Source organism: Trichomonas vaginalis, chromosome III, assembly GCF_026262505.1.
Source record: "Trichomonas vaginalis G3 chromosome III, whole genome shotgun sequence".
Classification (NCBI taxonomy): Eukaryota; Parabasalia; order Trichomonadida; family Trichomonadidae; genus Trichomonas; species Trichomonas vaginalis.
This window is the reverse complement of record NC_067205.1, coordinates 5,256,541-5,275,786: the sequence shown is the minus strand read 5'-3', so window position 1 is coordinate 5,275,786 and position 19,246 is coordinate 5,256,541. Positions and strand designations below refer to the sequence as shown.

Sequence of the window (19,246 nt, the reverse complement as noted above, 5' to 3'; positions counted from 1 at the left end):
ATTGATAGATCATTTACTTTTGGATCATAATATGCCAGGTAAACCCATTACATTATCAACTCAAGGTTTAAATGTTAATAGATCAGTAAAACCATATGATAAATTCACTTTTATAGTCGATGGAGAATACTATACATGTGAACATGCACTTGCAAACTTTATATCTCCTAAAGTTGCCGCGATGACTATATTAGATACAACAGTTTCATCACTTCAGTTAAACATTCAGGATCCTGATAAGCAGTTTATGCAGATTATGGACTTAATGTACGGCCAACAAATACAAGTTGATGATTCAAACTATTTATTCTTACTTAGTGCAGCAATGGAGTTACAAAACAAAGAACTTTTAACTTTGGCAACATCTTTCGACTCTACACCATTAAATCCTGATAATGCTGCTCGAAGATTAAAGGAGAAATTGTTCTTAAAAATCTCTGCTTCAAAAGAAGCAGATTATATGGCTGAAAGATTCCCAATGTATGATTTTGGATACCTTAAGCAACTTGATACTGAAGTTTTAGAAGCAATTTTAGATTCACCGAATTTACAAATAACTTCTGAGACTCAGTTATTGAATTTTGTGTTTGAAGCCACTGAGTTTAATAAGAAACACATAAAATTAATAAATTGTGTATTTTGCGAATATCTTCCTTCAATAGATATGCCAAAGTATATAAAACTAGCAGAAGAAGCAGGCTTATCAGGAAGAATATGGGAATCTATTAAAAATAGGCTTCTAAAAGAAGTTTCTGTTCCAAATGTAGAAGATGCAAAACGATTTATAAAATTTGACAAACAAAAGCCATCAAAATCCATACCATATACTAAAAATGCCTTTGGAGGCATTGTGAAAGCTCTTGCTACTGAAACAGGTGACCATCCTCATAGTCGTGGTGATATTGAAATCTCTGCATCGAGTACTGACTTTGGAACAATGGCAAACATATTTGAGAATAATGGAACTATCTTTGGAACAGTGAATGATAAAGATAGCTGGATACAATTCGATTTTAAGAATCGGAGGATTGCATTGAGTGCTTATTCAATCAGGGGTTTAGGAGGTGTTAAGTTCCACACAATGAGATCATGGAAATTGTTAGGCTCGAACAATAAAAAAGAATGGAATGAAATTGATGCTGAATGGGATATTGAAGCTTTGAATGGAAAATATCATGCTGTTACGTTCCAGGTTAGACCGCAGTCAGATCCGTTTAGATACCTCAAAATTGTTCAAGGAGGACCAAACTGGGCAGGAAGTCAATACTATAACCTTGCTTTATCGCAAATTGATTTCTTTGGTGATATATTTGAGTAAACATTCAGAATTTGTTTTTTGCTTTATTACCTGCTCAAATAATTTTAAATAATAATTGTGATGGATGAAAGTATATTATATCATCCACTCTATTCCAAAAAATTTCATTATTTAAATAATGTTATTATTTCATGTATAAAACCTCATTTTTCAAAGGGAATATTTAATAATAGGTAGCATCATTTAAAAATATAGGAAATAAAGAAGAAAATAAACATACATGATAAATTTTACATTGAATTTAAAAACAAATTTGTAAAATAATCCATTACAATTAGCATACTACTCTTCGTTTGCATCCAATTTGATTTCTAAATCATTAAATTGCCCAATATGTAAAACTGGATCAACTGAAGGTTCATAAAGGGGAGCAAGGGAAGGATTTGGATTTTCTACTTGATCTAGAAAGTTATTTAATTCATTATTAATAAATTTTCGATTGGCAACCGAATTATAACAGCGATTTGCCAAGGTGCTTGGCTGAGCGGGCAACGCGTAGTTCATAAATACTGGTCTTTCATTATAGGGGAAAGAATTATATGCTTGTGTTTGAGGATCTGGGGAAGGAGGCTTTAATCGGATATTTCTTGGTGGCGAATAGTGCGGAGGCGCTTCAACTTTTCGTAATTTCAATTTTGGACGAGCTATAAATGCTGTTTTTGCTTCTTTTTGCATTCTTTTAAATTTTAATGCACTCTCTTTTTGCATTTTACTGTAATACTCTACTTACTCCTTCATTTTTGCATTAGCTTTGGCAAGGCTCAGCACAAAGGAATTCATATTAAATGAAAATTAGAATAAACAACGAGTTTTTTTTTATTTCACCCTCTCAATTTTTATTGATTGTCATTACACGGAGAATCATTGTGAATTTATGATTTTTAGGGGCAATCTAAGTTATTCAAGTAATCATTGATATTAATTCTTCTAAATACACTCTAATTAGAACTTGATTTAGAATTCATCAAATTTAAATCGCACAACTTGATGCTGAGAGGAGTTAGAGTCTAAGCTATTTTTTGAGGGGCAAATACGTTCTTTTTGGCCAAATTTTGAGCCATAAATCTAGAATTAGTGCCTTACGAACTTAAACTCATTTTAAAAATGGAAACATTTAATGAGATTTACATGCCATTTAAGTATTTAAACAGGACTCAGAGTGTTTTTAGAAAAAATTATTATTAATATGAAAAAATTATATTCATCACCTTGCCTTTCGTCAAAAAGGTTCATGCTTCTGATTTTTCATATTAAACTGCAACCAAGAAAGCAATGATCTAGGATTATTGCATTTTAGTAACACATTTTCCCAGTAAGCTGAAAAATATTTCAGGTCTTCTAGGTGGTACTCAATGGAAAACATGTTTTTGGTATCCCAACCAAGCTTCCAGAAGGAATCGATTGTAATCAAATGTGAATGTTTAGTGGCGGTGTCAAATATTCAGCAGAAGAGCCGAAGGAATCAATTTTCGCTGATTCTATAATGAATGATATCCCATTAGACCATCAGAAATTAAAGAAAATTCAAAGAAAGGCGAAGAAAAGGCTGTTGGTGGTGATGATCGTTGCAATTGTAATTGTTATTGCAATAATTTGTTTCCTCAGATGGTTCTTCGTCTTTAGAAACAAAGCTGACAAGAAAGAAACAATGAGTTATCATTAATGGTGACATCTTTGCCATTCAATATAAATAATGTCATATTTTTGAATGAAAAATAATCATCGGATTTGACATCAACAATTTTATTTTCAATTGCAATAACATTGAGCACGTTATTCCTCACCAAAAATATTAACTTTTAATCCTTGGATGTTTAAAAAAAAATTGAGAGAATACCAAAAAGTGATAAGTGCACCATAAAAAGATCCACGGAAAATGTTACCCAACAAGTTTCTTCGAGAGGTTGATTCATTAAGTCCTAAAATAGATGTTTCTTTTAGAGAATGTTACAATTACTACATGTTTGTTAAAAAAAGCAATATCATTTTCGTCTGGCATCTGAACTATTGAACGATAACTCTATTTCTATTAATTCAAGCACAATCCACTCATACACAACTTTATTTAATAGCTCCTTGTGCATGTTATCATCCTATTTCTAACTTCACATTGTTTCATTTTTTGTGAATTTCGAGTCAATTTTTTTTGCGAAGTTAAAATCATAAACTCAAACCATTCAATTTACTTTCACTAAAATTTCCTAATAGATGCAATGCAATCTCATAAATTTATCTTTTTAGCATGACCCTGAAAATAAAAAATTATTGTTGTTGTCTGACGAAAACGATAATTTTATCGCTTTTCCAGACGAAAATAATAATACAAGGAAAAAAAGAATTATTATAATTTAATATATCCAACTATTATAGTTACTAAAAATAAGGATTTTGATATATCATCAACGTGAATTTCAGAAATTCTCAACTTTAGACCAAAATCTTTATATTCGAGGAAGATCGGCTCTTTAAAAATTGGATAATTAAAATGTGATCTCATAAACTCAGGAATTTTATATCCTCTGAAAAATCGTGAACTTGGTATATCTAACAATTCAATTTTTTGTTTTCCATTTTTTTCAATAAAATCATAATCCTAAAACAACTTGAAGGGTGTGATATTTTATATATATCTCAAAATTTTCTGAGGCAAAGCTCAGAAAACTTGAGGAAAATTGATTATATATAAAATTTTTTTATTCATTAAATGAGTAATTGTAAATGTAAATGCTCCATTTTTTTATGAATATATCTATTGTTGAGTTTAAATAAAATACCTTTTATAACACAGGAATGTTAACCAATGGAAAAAGGAATGTCAATTCTTATTCTAACGTGCTTTTCGAAAATTGAATCACTCGTTTTTTGTATCGTTTGAAGTAAATTGTTCTATTATTGAATTATATAGAATTACAATATTCTGAATTTCATCACATTTTTCATTTTAATGAAATCAAACGAGAGGGTTTTCGATTACTCCATACTCCCATATATATTAAGATTTTATTATTAATTTATCATTTGAATAAAATTATAACCGACACTTTCCTTGAATTTCTCAACGCTTCAATTCTTTATAGAATAATAGGATCCAAATATAGTATTATTGAAAATGCAATGTCAAGGATAATTGAATATTATTCAATTATCTCTAACGCTTAATTATTTGTTATCAAATGTCAAATTTCCAAAATATATAAACGAATATTAATTATTTATATTGTAAAACACAATTAAAAATTTTTTCTCAAAACCATTTTTCTAACAATCACTTCATTTTTATGTTTGCATTATTTGCAATTAGATCTTTATCAGCTATTGATCCAATACCTGGATGCACAGATCAAAATAAAGTTCCTATGGCTAACTCCATGATAGTTACAAAAACAATTGCGGCAGGATCCGGTGAAAGTATTTGCGTAGAGTCATCTGTTCTTATTAAAGCTGACAAGGACTATACAGTTAATTATAAGTTCGATGATGCGGCAACTCAACAAAATGGGGAATTAAAATCTGTTGAAAATCCCGTCTTAGTTGGTTCACTTACCAAATTGAACAAAATTAAGATAACACCTAAAAATGCAGGAGAAGCTATTACTATAACACTCATCGGAGTACCAATGTCACAAGGAGTAGGGGGAGGACATTATTATGGTGTATTTTCCACTTTGAAGAATATGGAAAAGAAAATGAAAATTAATATGCTACAAGGACTTGCCCTTGTAGCTACAAATGCAATCCCATTAAAGTTTACAATAACAAGTGAAAAATCCGATAAAATTTTTATGGCAGATTTAGACCTACAAAAGAAAATTGGCAATAGTATATCTTTAAGTCTATCTTCACATCACGATGATAAAGAAAATACCTTTTCAAGTGAAGAAGTTACAATTAAATGTGAACCAGATCCAAGTACCGAAGCAGTAGTTGGTTATACAAATCCATTTGGAGAAGATATTTTCTATATTCTCCCTGAAGAAGGTGCTCACACTCTTGAACAAATTACTACATACACAGAGCAACATATGGATGTTTTCAACGGTGGTGGTGGTAATGATAATCCTGATGTTGATCCTGTTGTTGATCCTGATGATCTACCTGAAGGTATTAATCCATTATATTTATTGTACACTTTGAAGTGTGCGACTCAAATGGATGTTTTTACTGATTTTGAACGAAATATACCAAAAAGTGAAGTTGTTTCACTCAATGAGGGCGAATATAAATGTGTTCCAAGTGCTGTATTTGCTTCAAATGATGAATTTAAATTGGAAATGTATAATTTCTCATCAAATGATAAGAATTATAGTGAATTCAACAAGCCATTCAGTGCATATGGTGATGAAGTTGCATCTATTATCAAATGCAAAGATGAAAAATCGAAGTGCAAAGTTCATTATATAACTATCAAAAAACCTGAAATCAATGGCACTGTACATGCTATTTTCACAACAAAGAACAAATTAGATTTCGACCAAGAAGTGCAGGTGTCAGATGACTCATCAGATTTATTTACATTGACAGTTCATAGCTTAGAAAAGAAACAGTTGACAATAGGTGCAGAACAGGGCAGTAATATTTATTATCATCTTTATAACTCTGATAAAGAAAATAAAGCCAGCCAAATTAGCGGAACAACTATTGCTGCTTACCCAATGTTTGCTGATGGAATGAAAGCAGAGAAAAGACAAATTTATGTTGAAATAGAGGAAAGCAAATCCGGGTCGGAACAGGCTACCGAATCTTTATTCCAAAAAGATATAATCTATGAGATTCCTGAAGGCACCAAGACGGAAGAAGAAGTTAAGAGTCAATCTAAAGAAAGCAAGATTAATGCCGTTAAGAATAAGGGTGGCCTTGGTACAGGAGCAATTGTTGCCATAGTTGTTGTCATTGTTATTATCATTGTTATCGTCTGCGTTCTTGTTTGGTTCTTCGTCTTCAGGAAGAAATCTGGAGATAAGAAGAGCTCAGGATCAGGCGAAAAGGTTTAAAACAATCACTGCAAAATGACACGAGAGTAAATAATTAATTTTCATTTTTCATTCTTCTATTTTTTCCCCTCTCATCCTTTTAGTATATTAAAAATGAAATAAAACTCAATAAATTTATTTTTAAAATATATACAAGATAAAAATGGATTAATTTAGCTCAAACATCTATTACAATTTCTTCTTGAACAATTGATTGAGATTTTTCAGTTGATGAATGTTTCTTCTTCATAATTATAAATAAAGCAATTCCTATTACAACCGCAATCAAAATCAAAACAACTACGACTGAAACAATTATTTTTGTTGTTTTCGATTTGGATCTTGAATCATTTGAATTATCTTCGTTTTCATCATCTTCTTCTTCTATTTTCCCGCATATTTCACTTTCTTTTACATTGATGTCTGAAAACTTGTTTGAATTGTAGTTTCCATCAACAAATATCTCTTTTAATGACTCGCAACCATCGAAAACCGAAGAAGATGAAACTTCTTTGGTGCCGCAATAAACAAATTCATTCAATTTGGCATCATTTTCGAATGATTTAGATTCAATAGAAGTTATATTTCCATAAACATGAAAAGATTTAAGATTCAAACATTGAGAAAAAGCATTTGATTTAATGGTGATGTCATTAGATCTGATGATAACTTTGTTAATTCCAGAGTTATGGAATGCATTTGTTTGGATGATTGTTGTTGAATTAAGTTGGATTTCTTCTAAATTCAAACAGTTTTCAAATGAATTTTGTGGAATTTCTTCCGATGAAATTTGAACTTCTTTTAATGATTTGCAGTTAAAGAAACTGAATTCACCAAGTTTTGTTATATTGGAATTGCCAAGGTCTTGGAAATTTTGGCAATTATAAAATGATTGCTTATTAATTTCAATATTTATGTTTTGAAGGTCAATTTTTGCCAATTTTTGACAGTTTTCAAATGAAGAAATTCCAAATGTCAGTTTTTCTTTTGATTTAAATGAAACAGATGTCAACGAGCTGCATGATTTAAACGCAGAATCACCTATACTTGTTATCAATCCATTGATTAAAATCGTCTCTATTTTGTCACAATTCATAAACAAATTATTTGGCAAATTATTTGAATTTGTGTCAAATTTTGTAAATTTGAGAGATTTACAATTCATAAAAACGTTTTCGTTTAATGAAGCGATACCATTTATTGTCAATGATTTAGCATTAATGCAATCACTGAAAGAGCTCATTCCCAGATCGATTTGGTTCGAATTCAACGAAATTTCATTCAAATTTGAACAAAAAGAAAAAGATGATTTTCCAATTTTCAGATTTTGGCTGTTGATTGTAACTGATTCGACTGTTGTACAATTATATAATGAGTTATCATTAATGGTGACATCATTGCCATTCAATATAAATGATGTCAAATTTTTGAATGTAAAATAATCGTCGGATTTGACATCAACAATTTTATTTTCAATTGCAATAACATTGAGCATGTTGCAGCCTTGGAATGCATTCTGGCCGATATCAGAAACATTGACAATATAGACTTGAGAAACAGAAGAATTTGTAAATGCAAAATCTCCAATTTTTGTCAATTTTCCAAGAATAAAATCATATAAATTTACACAGTTAGAGAAAGCATAATCTAAAACAGCTGTTGTTTGACACGGGCATCGAAATTGATATAATTGATTGCAATACGAGAATGCTTCGTTTTCTATTATCAAATCTTCTGAATAAAATTTAATTTGCCTTAAATTGTAGCATTTGTAGAATGATTTCTTTGGTATTTTGCTGATTTTGCCTGTGCAGCTAAATATCCTTAATTGAGCACTCATCATAAATGTTTCTTCTTCAAATTCCGCATTTCGACATGCTAATGACACTGATTCGAGATTTTGATGGTACTTGAATATTGGTCCATGAAGTCTAATGGTTTTACCTTCGAATGAAAGCTTCTTTATGTTCTTGCAACCATTTAAATAATTTAATGGTAAATCTTTAAATCCATAATCTGAATCTATCACAGAAATATATTTCAAATTAGTGCATGTTTTGAATGGAGATACTGAATATGTGCTATTTGATAAAGGAACTGTGATTGAGTTCAAATTTACACAATTTTGAAAGGCTAGGACATCTAATGTTAACAAAGTAGAAGGTAAGTATACTGTTGTTAACGATGAGCAATCTTTAAATGCATTGGATTGTATTTCTTTGATATAATTGATTTGAGCAGTCTGAAGTTTAGAAAAACCTGTGAATAAATCAGATTGAATCGTATTGATGCTACTGTTTATTACTAATGTTGTTGCAGTATCTTTATATTGCGAAATTTCGCTTGGGATATCTCCTTCTCCTTTGATTGTTAATGTTCAATCTGAGTATTCTAGACTTGCAGCTTCAGTTACGGCTATCCGCATCAAAATGGTTTGAAATGAAAATGAATCATAAACAAGCATTTTTTGAAAATGAAGTCTTTTTCAATTTTTCAAATATTATTTTTAAATGTTGATCAGATCATATAATATTATACTAATATAATGCAATTTTTGTTTTTATTGCCCGTCATATTGATTTTAAAGACTGTGAATATGGATATTAAATTCCTTTACAGACAGATTAATATTACATGATCTGTAAGAGTTCCGATAATCATTCTGAAAATATTGAGCAAACTATTCAAAGAAAAAATGTAATATTTCTAATGTATTTAGTTTTACAAGAACTTTGTTACCGTCAGGTAATAAAATTGTGAACTGATTCAAAAGTTATTTATCTGAAATGGTTTTGCCTCATGTTGCAATGTGGATTTTATCAAATGGCCCAAGTTATTGTTATAGAAAAGCCTTATACAACTCAAAGGCAACATCAGGAGTAACAAATCGTTGGGGTGACAAATTATATGACCCAAATGCTCTTTGGATTTTTGATATTTACCCATTAAATGGTAAAGAGTATTATAAAATCAAAAACCTAGCATCTGGACTATATCTTTCTATTAATAAATATGAAGAAGTAATCTCTGATGATAAACCTTATCTATTTGAAGTAGTTTCATTTATGCAAGATGATTCATTTCTCATACTAGATCAGAATGGAAAAGCTGTCTATGCATCTAAGTCATCACATTTTGTGACAATTTCAAATATTACTGAATTTGGAGAAGCCTCCACATGGAGCATTGTTGCTGCAACACCAGACGAACTCCATAAAGTCAAACTAAGAGTAGATTATGAGAAAACATATAAATTAATTTGGAATGAAGAATTTTCTGTTGATGGAAGCTTAAGTAGCGAAAATTAGACATCTAGCACAGGTTTTCTCAGAAATCATGAAGATCAGTGGTATCAACCAGAAAATGCATGGGTTGAAAATGGAAATTTAATTATAGAAGCCAGAAAAGAATCAAAACCAAATCCAAACTATGAAAAAGGAAGTTCTGATTGGAGGAAATCACGAAAATGGATCAATTACACATCAGCTTCAGTTTCAACAGGTAATAGTTTCGAATGGATATATGGAAGGTACGATTTCTACGCCAAAATACCGATTTCAGGAGATGCATGGCCTGCAATTTGGTTCCTTGGTAACGATACTATAACAGGAGAATGGCCATCATCTGGTGAAATTGATTTAATGGAATATTATAGAGACAGAACCGTGGCGAACCTTGCATGGGCATCTTCAAACAGATGGCAGGCTGTTTGGGAATCAGTTTCTACTCCTGTTTCTTCTGATTGGAAGAGAAACGTTGAAAATTGGGAAAATTTGTATCACCTTTGGAGAATGGATTGGGATGAAGACTCCATTAAACTGTATTTAGACGGAGAGTTATGTACCATTGTGTCTCTTTCGAGAACTATAAATCAAGGTCAATGGAAACTTGTTAGTAATCCTTTCAAATATCCACATTATTTGATTGTAAATCTTGCTCTTGGAGCAGATTCAGGAGGAGACATTGATGATAGTGCATTTCCAATTCGTTATTGCATTGATTACATTAGAATTTATCAACAAGGAAGATATTTATCTAATTGATTATTTTCACTTGTTTGTGCTTTATAAAATATGAATAGTTTAAAGTATTTTTTTTTCTTCTTCATTTAATTTCAAATGCAAATCTCTCTGTTTTCATTGCATATTTATCAATTAAACGTTCCAATTGTTCTCTTTAATATCTCTAAATGTAGAATGGAGGGGTAAGTTATTATGTTTATGATGTTTTTTTTGAAATTGATGTTTACTGCTTCACGGGTGTGTCAGATTTCATAATTTTGATTTCGGAAATATCATTATTATTGTTAACACATTTTGTAAAGGATTTAACAAATCCGATACAAATTTAAATTCTTACAACTTTGTTGGCCTCTCAATTTTTTTTTCGAATGATTTTGCCACATGTTGCTATGTGGATTTTATCAAATGGGCCAAGTCATTGTAATGGAAGGGTCATATATAATGCAAGGGCAACTCCAGATGCAACAAATCGCTGGGGTGACAAAATTTATGATCCGAATCAACTCTGGATTTTTGATATCTATCCAATTCAAGGTAAGGAATATTATAAAATCAAAAATCTAGGATCGGGTCTCTATCTTTCCATTAACAAATATGATGAAGTTATTTCTGATGACAAACCATACTTATTTGAAGTTATTTCACTAATAAAAGAAGACTCTTTTCAAATACTCGATCAGAATGGTAGAGCTGTTTATGCGATTAGTTCTGCTCATTTTTTGATTATGTTAAATAAAACAAAATTTAGAGATGCAGGTACGTGAAACATAGTTGCTGCAACACCAGATGAACTTCAGAAAGTCAAAGAAAGTATCGACCATGATAAAACATATAAATTAGTTTGGAGCGAAGAATTTTCAGTTGATGGAAAAGTAGATAATAAAAGATGGTCAAATGAAATAGGATTTCTTAGAAACCAAGAGGATCAGTGGTATCAACCTGAAAATTCATGGGTAGAAAACGGAAATTTAGTTATTGAAGCCAGAAAAGAAACGAAGTTGAATCCTAATTATAAAGAAGGAAGTTCTCATTGGGAGAGAAATCGAAAATGGATAAATTACACATCTGCATCAATAACAACAAATGGCCTCCTTGAATGGACATACGGAAGATTTGATTTCTATGCTAAAATACCTCGTTCAGGTGGAGCTTGGCCAGCATTTTGGTTCCAAGGAAATCGAACTATTTGTGGAGAATGGCCAGGAAATGGCGAAATCGATACGATGGAATATTTCCAAGATAAAACATTACAAGAATGGTGCCTCTTTCGGAATTGGTTTGGATTCCAGTTTCTACATATTGGAAGAGAAATGATGATCGTTGGGATGAAAAGTATCATTTATGGAGAATGGATTGGGATGAAGACTCCATTAAATTGTTTTTGGATGGAGAGTTATGCACAGCTGTTAATTTATCACGAATTGTTAATCAAGGAGAATGGAGTTTAGTCAGCAATCCGTTCAAACATCCACATTATATGATTGTAAATCTCGCTCTTGGAGGTGCTTCAGGAGGAGAGATCGATGATAGTTCATTCCCAGTTCGTTATTATATAGATTCCATTAGAATTTATCAACAAGAAAGATATTTATCTAATTAAACTTATTCATATGTTTGTTATTACTAAAATATGATAATTCAATTCTCATTTCTTTAATTTCTACACTTGAATGTTCATGTCATAGCATTTTCTATGTTTATGTTATCGTTGTAGAAGAATTAAATAAAAATTTTCACCTAACAAGATTTATTGACATTTTATTGAAATTTTGACATAACGATTATCGATTATTGTCATGTTTTATTTTTTTTAAGATGAGATTGATTTCGAAGGCCATGTTTAAATCAAAGATATATTAGATCGCTCATAACGATACTTCCCAGATTAGTTTTATTACGATTTCACAAGTTTAACTACATGAAACTTGCACAAGAGTTTACTAACATGATTTCAAATAAACAATCTTACGAAATGAAATCACTCACATACAAGTTCAATTTTCGTTCGTTATAATTAGTGAAATTTTAAATTATGAAATGAATATTTTATTTTTTTTTTAAAAAAGCATTTTTCTATTTACAATTTTATGTCTTTTGAATTAAGTTTTCTCGTGCATAACTCGCAACTACAATATATCTAAAAAAATTAAAAAAATAATTGTTCCAAAATCCTAATTAAGTATTATTACGTGAGTATATTATTAAAAATTAAGTTCTACAATATCTCGCAAAGTGAAAATTAGTTATAAAAAACCGACCCCTAATTTGAAATAAAAAGTTTATTTTAATTGTGAACTTTACAACGTTATTTGAGAACTAATCATTATCTTCTCAAAATTGAATAGAAAGAATTGTAATATCTGACACAGAAATTCTAGAACCATGATCATTTTCTCAATTTTATGTAGTTTTATGTTGACAAAAAATGTATATTGTGATAAGTATGAAATAGAATTCAAAATTTCCGAATCTAACGTTCATGTTTTCGGAACTTATTTCCTGGTTACTTTCTTGATAATAAATTGTTGATAACTCTCTTGTTAGATATTATCATTATTTCTCATTTTAATTACGTTTAATACAATAAAAATTTCAGATCTTTTTTCCTTCTCATGTGTTAAGATGGTATTGGAACAATAAATTATATCTGGAATATCCGGTGAAATTTACGTAATTCATATGAATTGAAACAAACTAAGCCAAGAATAATTTCCAATTATGGCAACGCAAATAAAGATTAATTGAAAATAAAATCAGATACGAATCATTCATTTCAATACCCTGATATTCAATTTTCCTAAGTAGTCAAATTAAAATTGTGAATTGCCTATAGTCAATTCTCATTTATTATTTAATGTATTGCATTAAAAAAATTCAATTTCTCATCAAAACTTTTATTCAATAATCATTTCATTTTTATGTTTGCTATATTTTACTTTAAATCATTTTCGGCAACTCTAGATGATCGTTCAGGAAAAACCACTAGCGCTCAACCTACGACAATTTATACGATAACAATTCCAGCAAATGATTTTATTTGTATTTCAGGAACTGTGCTTATTAAAGCCGACAAAGACTTCACAGCTGATTATAAGATAACTAAATCTGGATTTCCAACTGGCGTACAAACCATTCAAAACCCTCTAGTAATAGGCGTCAATAATGATGGTAATTGCCTGATTAAAATATCATCTGGTAATTCTGAACTTAAAGTAAATTTCGTTGGTGTTTTTACAGCATACAAAGATTCACATGTAGAAACATTTGGGGTATTTTCCACAAAGCAAAATTTTGATAAGAATTTTACAGTTTCTTCATCCCGAATGTTATGCCTTGTAGTTGTAAATGAAAACAAATTAAAGATTACAGACTCTTCCAAAGATGTATCAAGCTTAACTATGGCAGATGGTAGAATGTACAGTGATGTTGGCAATAGATTATATCTAACTATTTACTCAGGTGCTGGTGAAGCTGTAATTAAACGGGAAAAGGTAGGAGAGCCTACAGAAGGATTTACAAATCCATTTGGAGAAGATCTTTTCTATATTTTCCCAGAAGCTGGTGCTTACACTCTTGAGCAAATAGAAACATATACAACTCAGCATATGAATATTTTCAAAGATGAAACATCAGGTGGAAACCCTGGTGGTAATCCTGAAGGTAATCCAGAAGGAAACCCCGAAGGCAATCCAGAAGGAAATCCTGAAGGCAATCCAGAAGGAAACCCTGATGGACAACCTATTCCAGGTATCCCAACCAAACTTCCAGATGGTATCGAATGTAACCAAGTGGTTAGGTTTGGAGGTGTTATTGAAAGTACTCTTATTACAATTGCTACAGGGAAGAACGCATGCATATCGGGAAGCTACGTTTATGCATCTAAAGAAAAATTCAAAGCATCAGTATATAACATTTCAGCACCAACCGAGAAACCAGCCGAAATTGAAAACCCATTTAGTATTGTAGGAGATGACTATATTAGCGTAATTAAATGCTCTGATGACACAAAAGAGTGCAAAGTACATATTGTTCCAATTGTTACACCTCGTTCAGATAAGGATGGTAATTTATATTCAATTTTCACAACAAAGAATTTGCTTGATATGAAAGAAACAATTACAATAAAGAATGCTTCAAGCAAATCTTTTGCTCTGACTGTGTATAGTGCCAAGAAGAACATATGATAATGATAAAGTTAAAGGTTATTTTCTTGAAATTTTGACATAACGATTATCGTCTTTTTTTTGAGATGATATTGACTTCGAAGAACATGTTTAAATCAAAGATATATTAGATCGCTCATAATGATACTTCCCTGATTAGTTTTATTACTATTTCACATGTTTAACTTCATGGATTTTGCACAAGAGTTTACTGACATAAATGCAAATAAACAATCTTAAGGAATGGCATTGTTCATACACATAATCAATATTATTCCATTACAATTAATGAAATTTTAAATTATGAAAAGAATATTTTATTATTTTGAAAATCATTTTTCTATTTATAATCTTATGTCTTTTGAAATCAATTTTCTCATGCATAACTCGTAACTGCAATATTCATAAAAAATTATAAAAATGATAATTTCGAAATCCTAATTAAAAACTATTGCACGAATATAAATTTTTTAAAAATAGATAAACTCTAAGAAATCTCGCAAAGTAAACGTTAGTTAAGAAAAGCCGACCCAAAGTTTGATATGTCTTGTTTCTACAATTAATAAAAATTATTTAAAAATATATTTTGTTTATTCATGATAGTCGGATCTATAAAAGGCCCAGAATATCAAAAAAATTGAATGAATTGAAAAGTTTATCAAAATTGTGAGCTTTACAACGTTATTTGAGAGCATATCACCGGATTGAATTATTTTTATTATATCGTTTCTAAGATGAAATTTAAAAGTGTTGATCATATATCATTCTTACATTTGATTTAGTCATAAAGTTTATTTCTCGTTAAGAATATACAAGTTTAATCGTTTTCCATATTCGACTCAGTCCCTGATTTTATAATAATTTCAGAAATTAATCAATTGAATGAAACCCTATCTGATCTTTCAATTTTTTCATCATAATCATTCAAATATATTTTATGAATAATTGCCAAATAATTGTTAATTAAATATAATAGAAATTATGAAATTATTTTTTAAATAAATTCGGATCTCTTCAGAACATTTATTCAAATAATACTTCATTTTTATGTTTGCTTTATTAGTAATTCAAGTATTGTCTGAAATAAGACCTATTTATGGATGTGAAACTGATAATACTATTACTGTTGGTCCTACAGAGATGGTTACCGAACACATTTATGCTGATTCTTCTCTGTGTATTGATGGATCAGTTTTTATTCAATCTGATGAACCCTATCATGTTATTTATAGGTTCGATGTTGAACGAAATGGTCAAACTACTATTGGAAGAGAAGTACATGCCGAAAACCCCATATTGATAGGCTCTATAGCAAGAAAAACAAAAATTAAAATTATACCTATCCAAAACAGACCCATGAGAATTTCGCTCATTGGTGTTTACGTTTCGCATTCAGTTAATTCAAAGAATTTTTATGGAGTTTTTTCCACAATGAAAAATTTCAGTAAGAAAACTACAATTGATCCAGATCATACAGTAACAATTGTTGCTGTTAATGAATATCCATTAAAGTTTACTATTAAAAAGGACAAGAGCCTTACAAGAGTGCTTGTAAATGGATATGAATCATCATCAAGTGGAAATAGAATTTGTGTAGTTGCTACTTCAAATGATCAATCCAATGAAGTAGTTGAAATTAAGTGCCAAAATGATGAAGAGCCAACACCAGGATTTAGAAATCCATTTGGAGAAGATCTTTTCTACATTCTTCCTGAAGAAGGTGCCTATGTTCTTAGCCAAATTAAGTCATATACAGATTATCATAAGGATATTTTCACCGATATTCAGTCAGGTGGCGAAGATCCTGATCCGCAAGATCCCGATCCACAAGAACCTGATCCACAAAATCCTGATCCACAAGAACCTGATCCACAAAATCCCGATAAGGAAATTATAAATGAAGAATTGAATACTAAATACAAAGCGAAATGCCAGTCCCAGGAAAAGTCAATGATAGTTGGTGAGGAACATCCGCAAAGTGTCATTGTTTCACTTAAAGCTGGTGAGTATAAATGCATTTCAGGAGGCTTTGTATTTGCTTCAAAGGATCAATATAAGTTGGAAGTTTACAATTTATCAACGAAAGATAAAGAGCCGACAGAATTTTCTAACCCATTCAGTATCTTTGGAGGAGCACCATTATCTATTCTTAAATGTGGAGATGCACAAAAAGAGTGTAAAGTTCATTTGATAACAATGAAAAAACCTGATTTCAACGGCACAGTAAGATCATTTTTCACAACGAAGAATAAATTACAACATGATTATGAAGTTAAAACATCAGGTGAAGTAGTTATGTGGACAGCACATAGGACGGAAAATATAAAGTTTTTCGTTGGAAGATTCGAATGACAAGGAGAAGTATATTACAAATATTACAGCTCTGAAAATATATCAGCCTATACTCAACTAGTTGGGAAAACTATTGTAGCATATCCAAAACTGTCAATGCCAAATTCGACAACGTTGGGAAGATTTATGGCACATATAGAAGAGAGCAAGTCTTCATCAATAGAGGCATCAGAGTCATTATTTGAAAAAGATCTACTATATGAGATTCCCGAAGGTACAAAAACACAAGAAGAACTTAAAGAACAGCCTAAAGAAAGCAAAATTGAATCAAATGGAACAGGTAATGGACCTAGTAGAATTCTAATTATTGGAGTTGCAATTGCAATAATTATTATTGTAATTGTAGTTGTCTGTGTTCTTGTTTGGTTCTTCGTTTTTAGGAAGAAATCTGATGAGAAAGAGTCAGAATCTGGAGAAAAGGTTTAAATAATTGCATCAGTTGAGTAACAAAAATAAACAATTAAATATAAAATAATATTTAAATTTGATTCGATTATATGAAGCGTAAACATAAATTTGAGATATCCAATAGCTAAATAATTTTTGTTTCCTTCTTAATGATTGAAAGAAAACTAGATATCGATCCCAACGAATATGTATTTTTCAATAACTTTCTTGAATCATGGTTCATTTATCCTAATTCATATAAAAAACTCTTCTTCATTATAGAAATGAAAGAATCATATTTAAAAATGAAATGGATTGTTGTAAAGAAATATTATGAAACCTTAGTTTATTATGCATTTGCATTAGATATTAATACCAAGGATAGTATTTGGAAAATTTGTCTTAATTATGCTACAACTAACAAAAAAATTGTAAATATTGATCTTTTCTTATTGAATGTATTTTTAATGGTTAATTCTTATTCATTTTGCATGACATTTTGATTGATAAAGACCATTTTTCGTGCTTTGTCAGAAATGTGTAAGTGCATCCTCTAAATTTTTTTTGCAATTTCTAACTGAATATGGCAATTTTTAATGTAAAAATTATTATATAACTCTCTATGTATCACTCTGATCTTTAAACTTTCTAATACTATAAAAACAAGGATTTGTTCATTTTTGCAAAATTTTATTCACTTTTGCGGTTTGAAATTTGGGGAGGGGAATAATTTTTTTTAGTGTGCTACCCTCCAAAATTCAGTTTTGTGCGGTGAAACCTGTTATTGAGGAAAACTGTTGAATCTGGTCGTACCATTTCGAGCCGTGTTTAAGCCATGCAAGAGTCAGACTTGGATGATATAAGTTATTAGTTGATCTGAATCTTCAATATCTAAGTTGATGTATTATTCTAGTTTTGAGCATACACATAGATTTTAGTGAGTATTTGCATATATGTCTTATCATTTATTAGTGGTTTACCGCATGATTTGCATTAAAATAGAATTGATTTGAGGAATAATTGCAAATAAGCGAGTAATTATGTTATCACATTGGAGAACCTATCTTAATCTTCCATATTAAGTTCTGTCAAAATGTAAGCTATTCAATTCTATCGTCGGGGAAAGTATCACAAATCTATCAATTTTTTTGTAAAAGTATACAAAAACATATGGTGTTCAATTAGTTTATAATAATATAAATATTAAGATTATCCAAAATAAGAAAAACTAGGTTTTGAGAACACTTTTGAGATGATAATCAAAATATTTTGATTGAAAAATAATATATTATTTATCAGATATAGAATGGATTTTTTCAAATTTAAAAATTCTGAAAAATAAACAGTTGTGTAAAGTAAAAAAAATGAACGAAAACTCGAGACCTCGTATTCCAAATGAATGGGTAAGATATATGTATGAAAAACTTGAAAGTGATGAGTAAGGATGTCAATTTGGAAGAAAAGTGAGAAAATTCCTAAAATGCTAAAAATGAATTTTCCAAAGGTGTTTTTTATCTCATTTTTTTGATTTTGAAAAAAATTTGGCGAGAAGAACTCTTCGTTTTTGAATTTTATCACGATGGTTTTAAAGTATATTAGACACATTTATTGGTATTACTATTTTTGTATATTTTGAGAGAAAATCCCTAAAAAGTGAGAAAATCTAAGACGGTTTGAGAAAATATATAAACTATTGAAAATTTGAATTAAACTTCTAATTTGGAAAAAAGAAATTTGGAAAGAAGAAAATTCAAAAATCGAGATTTGGACTCAGTATCAAATGGAGAACAAAATGTTTCTTCATATGAAGGAAAAAAATTTTCTTGTGAAGAAATAGAGTTTTTAAAATTTTATTGTATGTAATGAAATAAACAAATATTAAAATTATTTTTTGATAACAAGAAAATTTCCAATAGAAAATATTTGAGAGAAAGAAAAAAAGAAAATTGAAAAATATTACTCTCCTTTATATTTCATGAGATTTTAAATTTATTCTCATAAAATTGACAATTTTATACGTTTAGATGAAAATAA

At 30.0% G+C, this 19,246-nt stretch overlaps 11 protein-coding genes across 11 annotated transcripts, besides 1 other annotated feature; 9 read left to right on the top strand and 2 right to left on the bottom strand.

Moving 5' to 3' along the window:
- Positions 1-31: 31 nt before the first annotated feature.
- TVAGG3_0645750 (protein ubiquitination) lies at positions 32-1,318 on the top strand (the record flags this gene model as incomplete). Its single annotated transcript, XM_001303100.1, has 1 exon — positions 32-1,318. One exon carries the CDS (start codon positions 32-34, stop codon positions 1,316-1,318), a length of 1,287 nt encoding a protein of 428 aa, XP_001303101.1.
- A 282-nt stretch (positions 1,319-1,600) lies between these two features.
- Positions 1,601-1,993, bottom strand: TVAGG3_0645740 (uncharacterized protein; the record flags this gene model as incomplete). The annotated part of the gene is made up of 1 exon (XM_001303101.1): positions 1,601-1,993. One exon carries the CDS (start codon positions 1,991-1,993, stop codon positions 1,601-1,603), a length of 393 nt encoding a protein of 130 aa, XP_001303102.1.
- A 742-nt stretch (positions 1,994-2,735) lies between these two features.
- Positions 2,736-2,981, top strand: TVAGG3_0645730 (uncharacterized protein; the record flags this gene model as incomplete). The annotated part of the gene is made up of 1 exon (XM_001303102.1): positions 2,736-2,981. One exon carries the CDS (start codon positions 2,736-2,738, stop codon positions 2,979-2,981), a length of 246 nt encoding a protein of 81 aa, XP_001303103.1.
- Positions 2,982-4,596: 1,615 nt separating this feature from the next.
- TVAGG3_0645720 (glycoprotein 38 family) lies at positions 4,597-6,309 on the top strand (the record flags this gene model as incomplete). The annotated part of the gene is made up of 1 exon (XM_001303103.1): positions 4,597-6,309. One exon carries the CDS (start codon positions 4,597-4,599, stop codon positions 6,307-6,309), a length of 1,713 nt encoding a protein of 570 aa, XP_001303104.1.
- Positions 6,310-6,466: 157 nt separating this feature from the next.
- TVAGG3_0645710 (antigen BSP-related family) lies at positions 6,467-8,128 on the bottom strand (the record flags this gene model as incomplete). The annotated part of the gene is made up of 1 exon (XM_001303104.1): positions 6,467-8,128. One exon carries the CDS (start codon positions 8,126-8,128, stop codon positions 6,467-6,469), a length of 1,662 nt encoding a protein of 553 aa, XP_001303105.1.
- A 946-nt stretch (positions 8,129-9,074) lies between these two features.
- On the top strand, positions 9,075-9,596 carry TVAGG3_0645700 (MIR domain family; the record flags this gene model as incomplete). Its single annotated transcript, XM_001303105.1, has 1 exon — positions 9,075-9,596. The coding sequence occupies one exon, from the start codon at positions 9,075-9,077 to the stop codon at positions 9,594-9,596; it is 522 nt and encodes a 173-aa protein (XP_001303106.1).
- A 333-nt stretch (positions 9,597-9,929) lies between these two features.
- Positions 9,930-10,331, top strand: TVAGG3_0645690 (glycosyl hydrolases family 16; the record flags this gene model as incomplete). Its single annotated transcript, XM_001303106.1, has 1 exon — positions 9,930-10,331. The coding sequence occupies one exon, from the start codon at positions 9,930-9,932 to the stop codon at positions 10,329-10,331; it is 402 nt and encodes a 133-aa protein (XP_001303107.1).
- A 1,234-nt stretch (positions 10,332-11,565) lies between these two features.
- TVAGG3_0645680 (glycosyl hydrolase family 16) lies at positions 11,566-11,910 on the top strand (the record flags this gene model as incomplete). Its single annotated transcript, XM_001303107.1, has 1 exon — positions 11,566-11,910. One exon carries the CDS (start codon positions 11,566-11,568, stop codon positions 11,908-11,910), a length of 345 nt encoding a protein of 114 aa, XP_001303108.1.
- A 1,318-nt stretch (positions 11,911-13,228) lies between these two features.
- On the top strand, positions 13,229-14,494 carry TVAGG3_0645670 (uncharacterized protein; the record flags this gene model as incomplete). The annotated part of the gene is made up of 1 exon (XM_001303108.1): positions 13,229-14,494. The coding sequence occupies one exon, from the start codon at positions 13,229-13,231 to the stop codon at positions 14,492-14,494; it is 1,266 nt and encodes a 421-aa protein (XP_001303109.1).
- Positions 14,495-15,520: 1,026 nt separating this feature from the next.
- On the top strand, positions 15,521-16,825 carry TVAGG3_0645660 (uncharacterized protein; the record flags this gene model as incomplete). The annotated part of the gene is made up of 1 exon (XM_001303109.1): positions 15,521-16,825. One exon carries the CDS (start codon positions 15,521-15,523, stop codon positions 16,823-16,825), a length of 1,305 nt encoding a protein of 434 aa, XP_001303110.1.
- Positions 16,826-16,921: 96 nt separating this feature from the next.
- On the top strand, positions 16,922-17,251 carry TVAGG3_0645650 (glycoprotein 38 family; the record flags this gene model as incomplete). The annotated part of the gene is made up of 1 exon (XM_001303110.1): positions 16,922-17,251. One exon carries the CDS (start codon positions 16,922-16,924, stop codon positions 17,249-17,251), a length of 330 nt encoding a protein of 109 aa, XP_001303111.1.
- Positions 17,252-18,283: 1,032 nt separating this feature from the next.
- Positions 18,284-18,322: a mobile genetic element.
- Between the last annotated feature and the right edge of the window lie 924 nt (positions 18,323-19,246).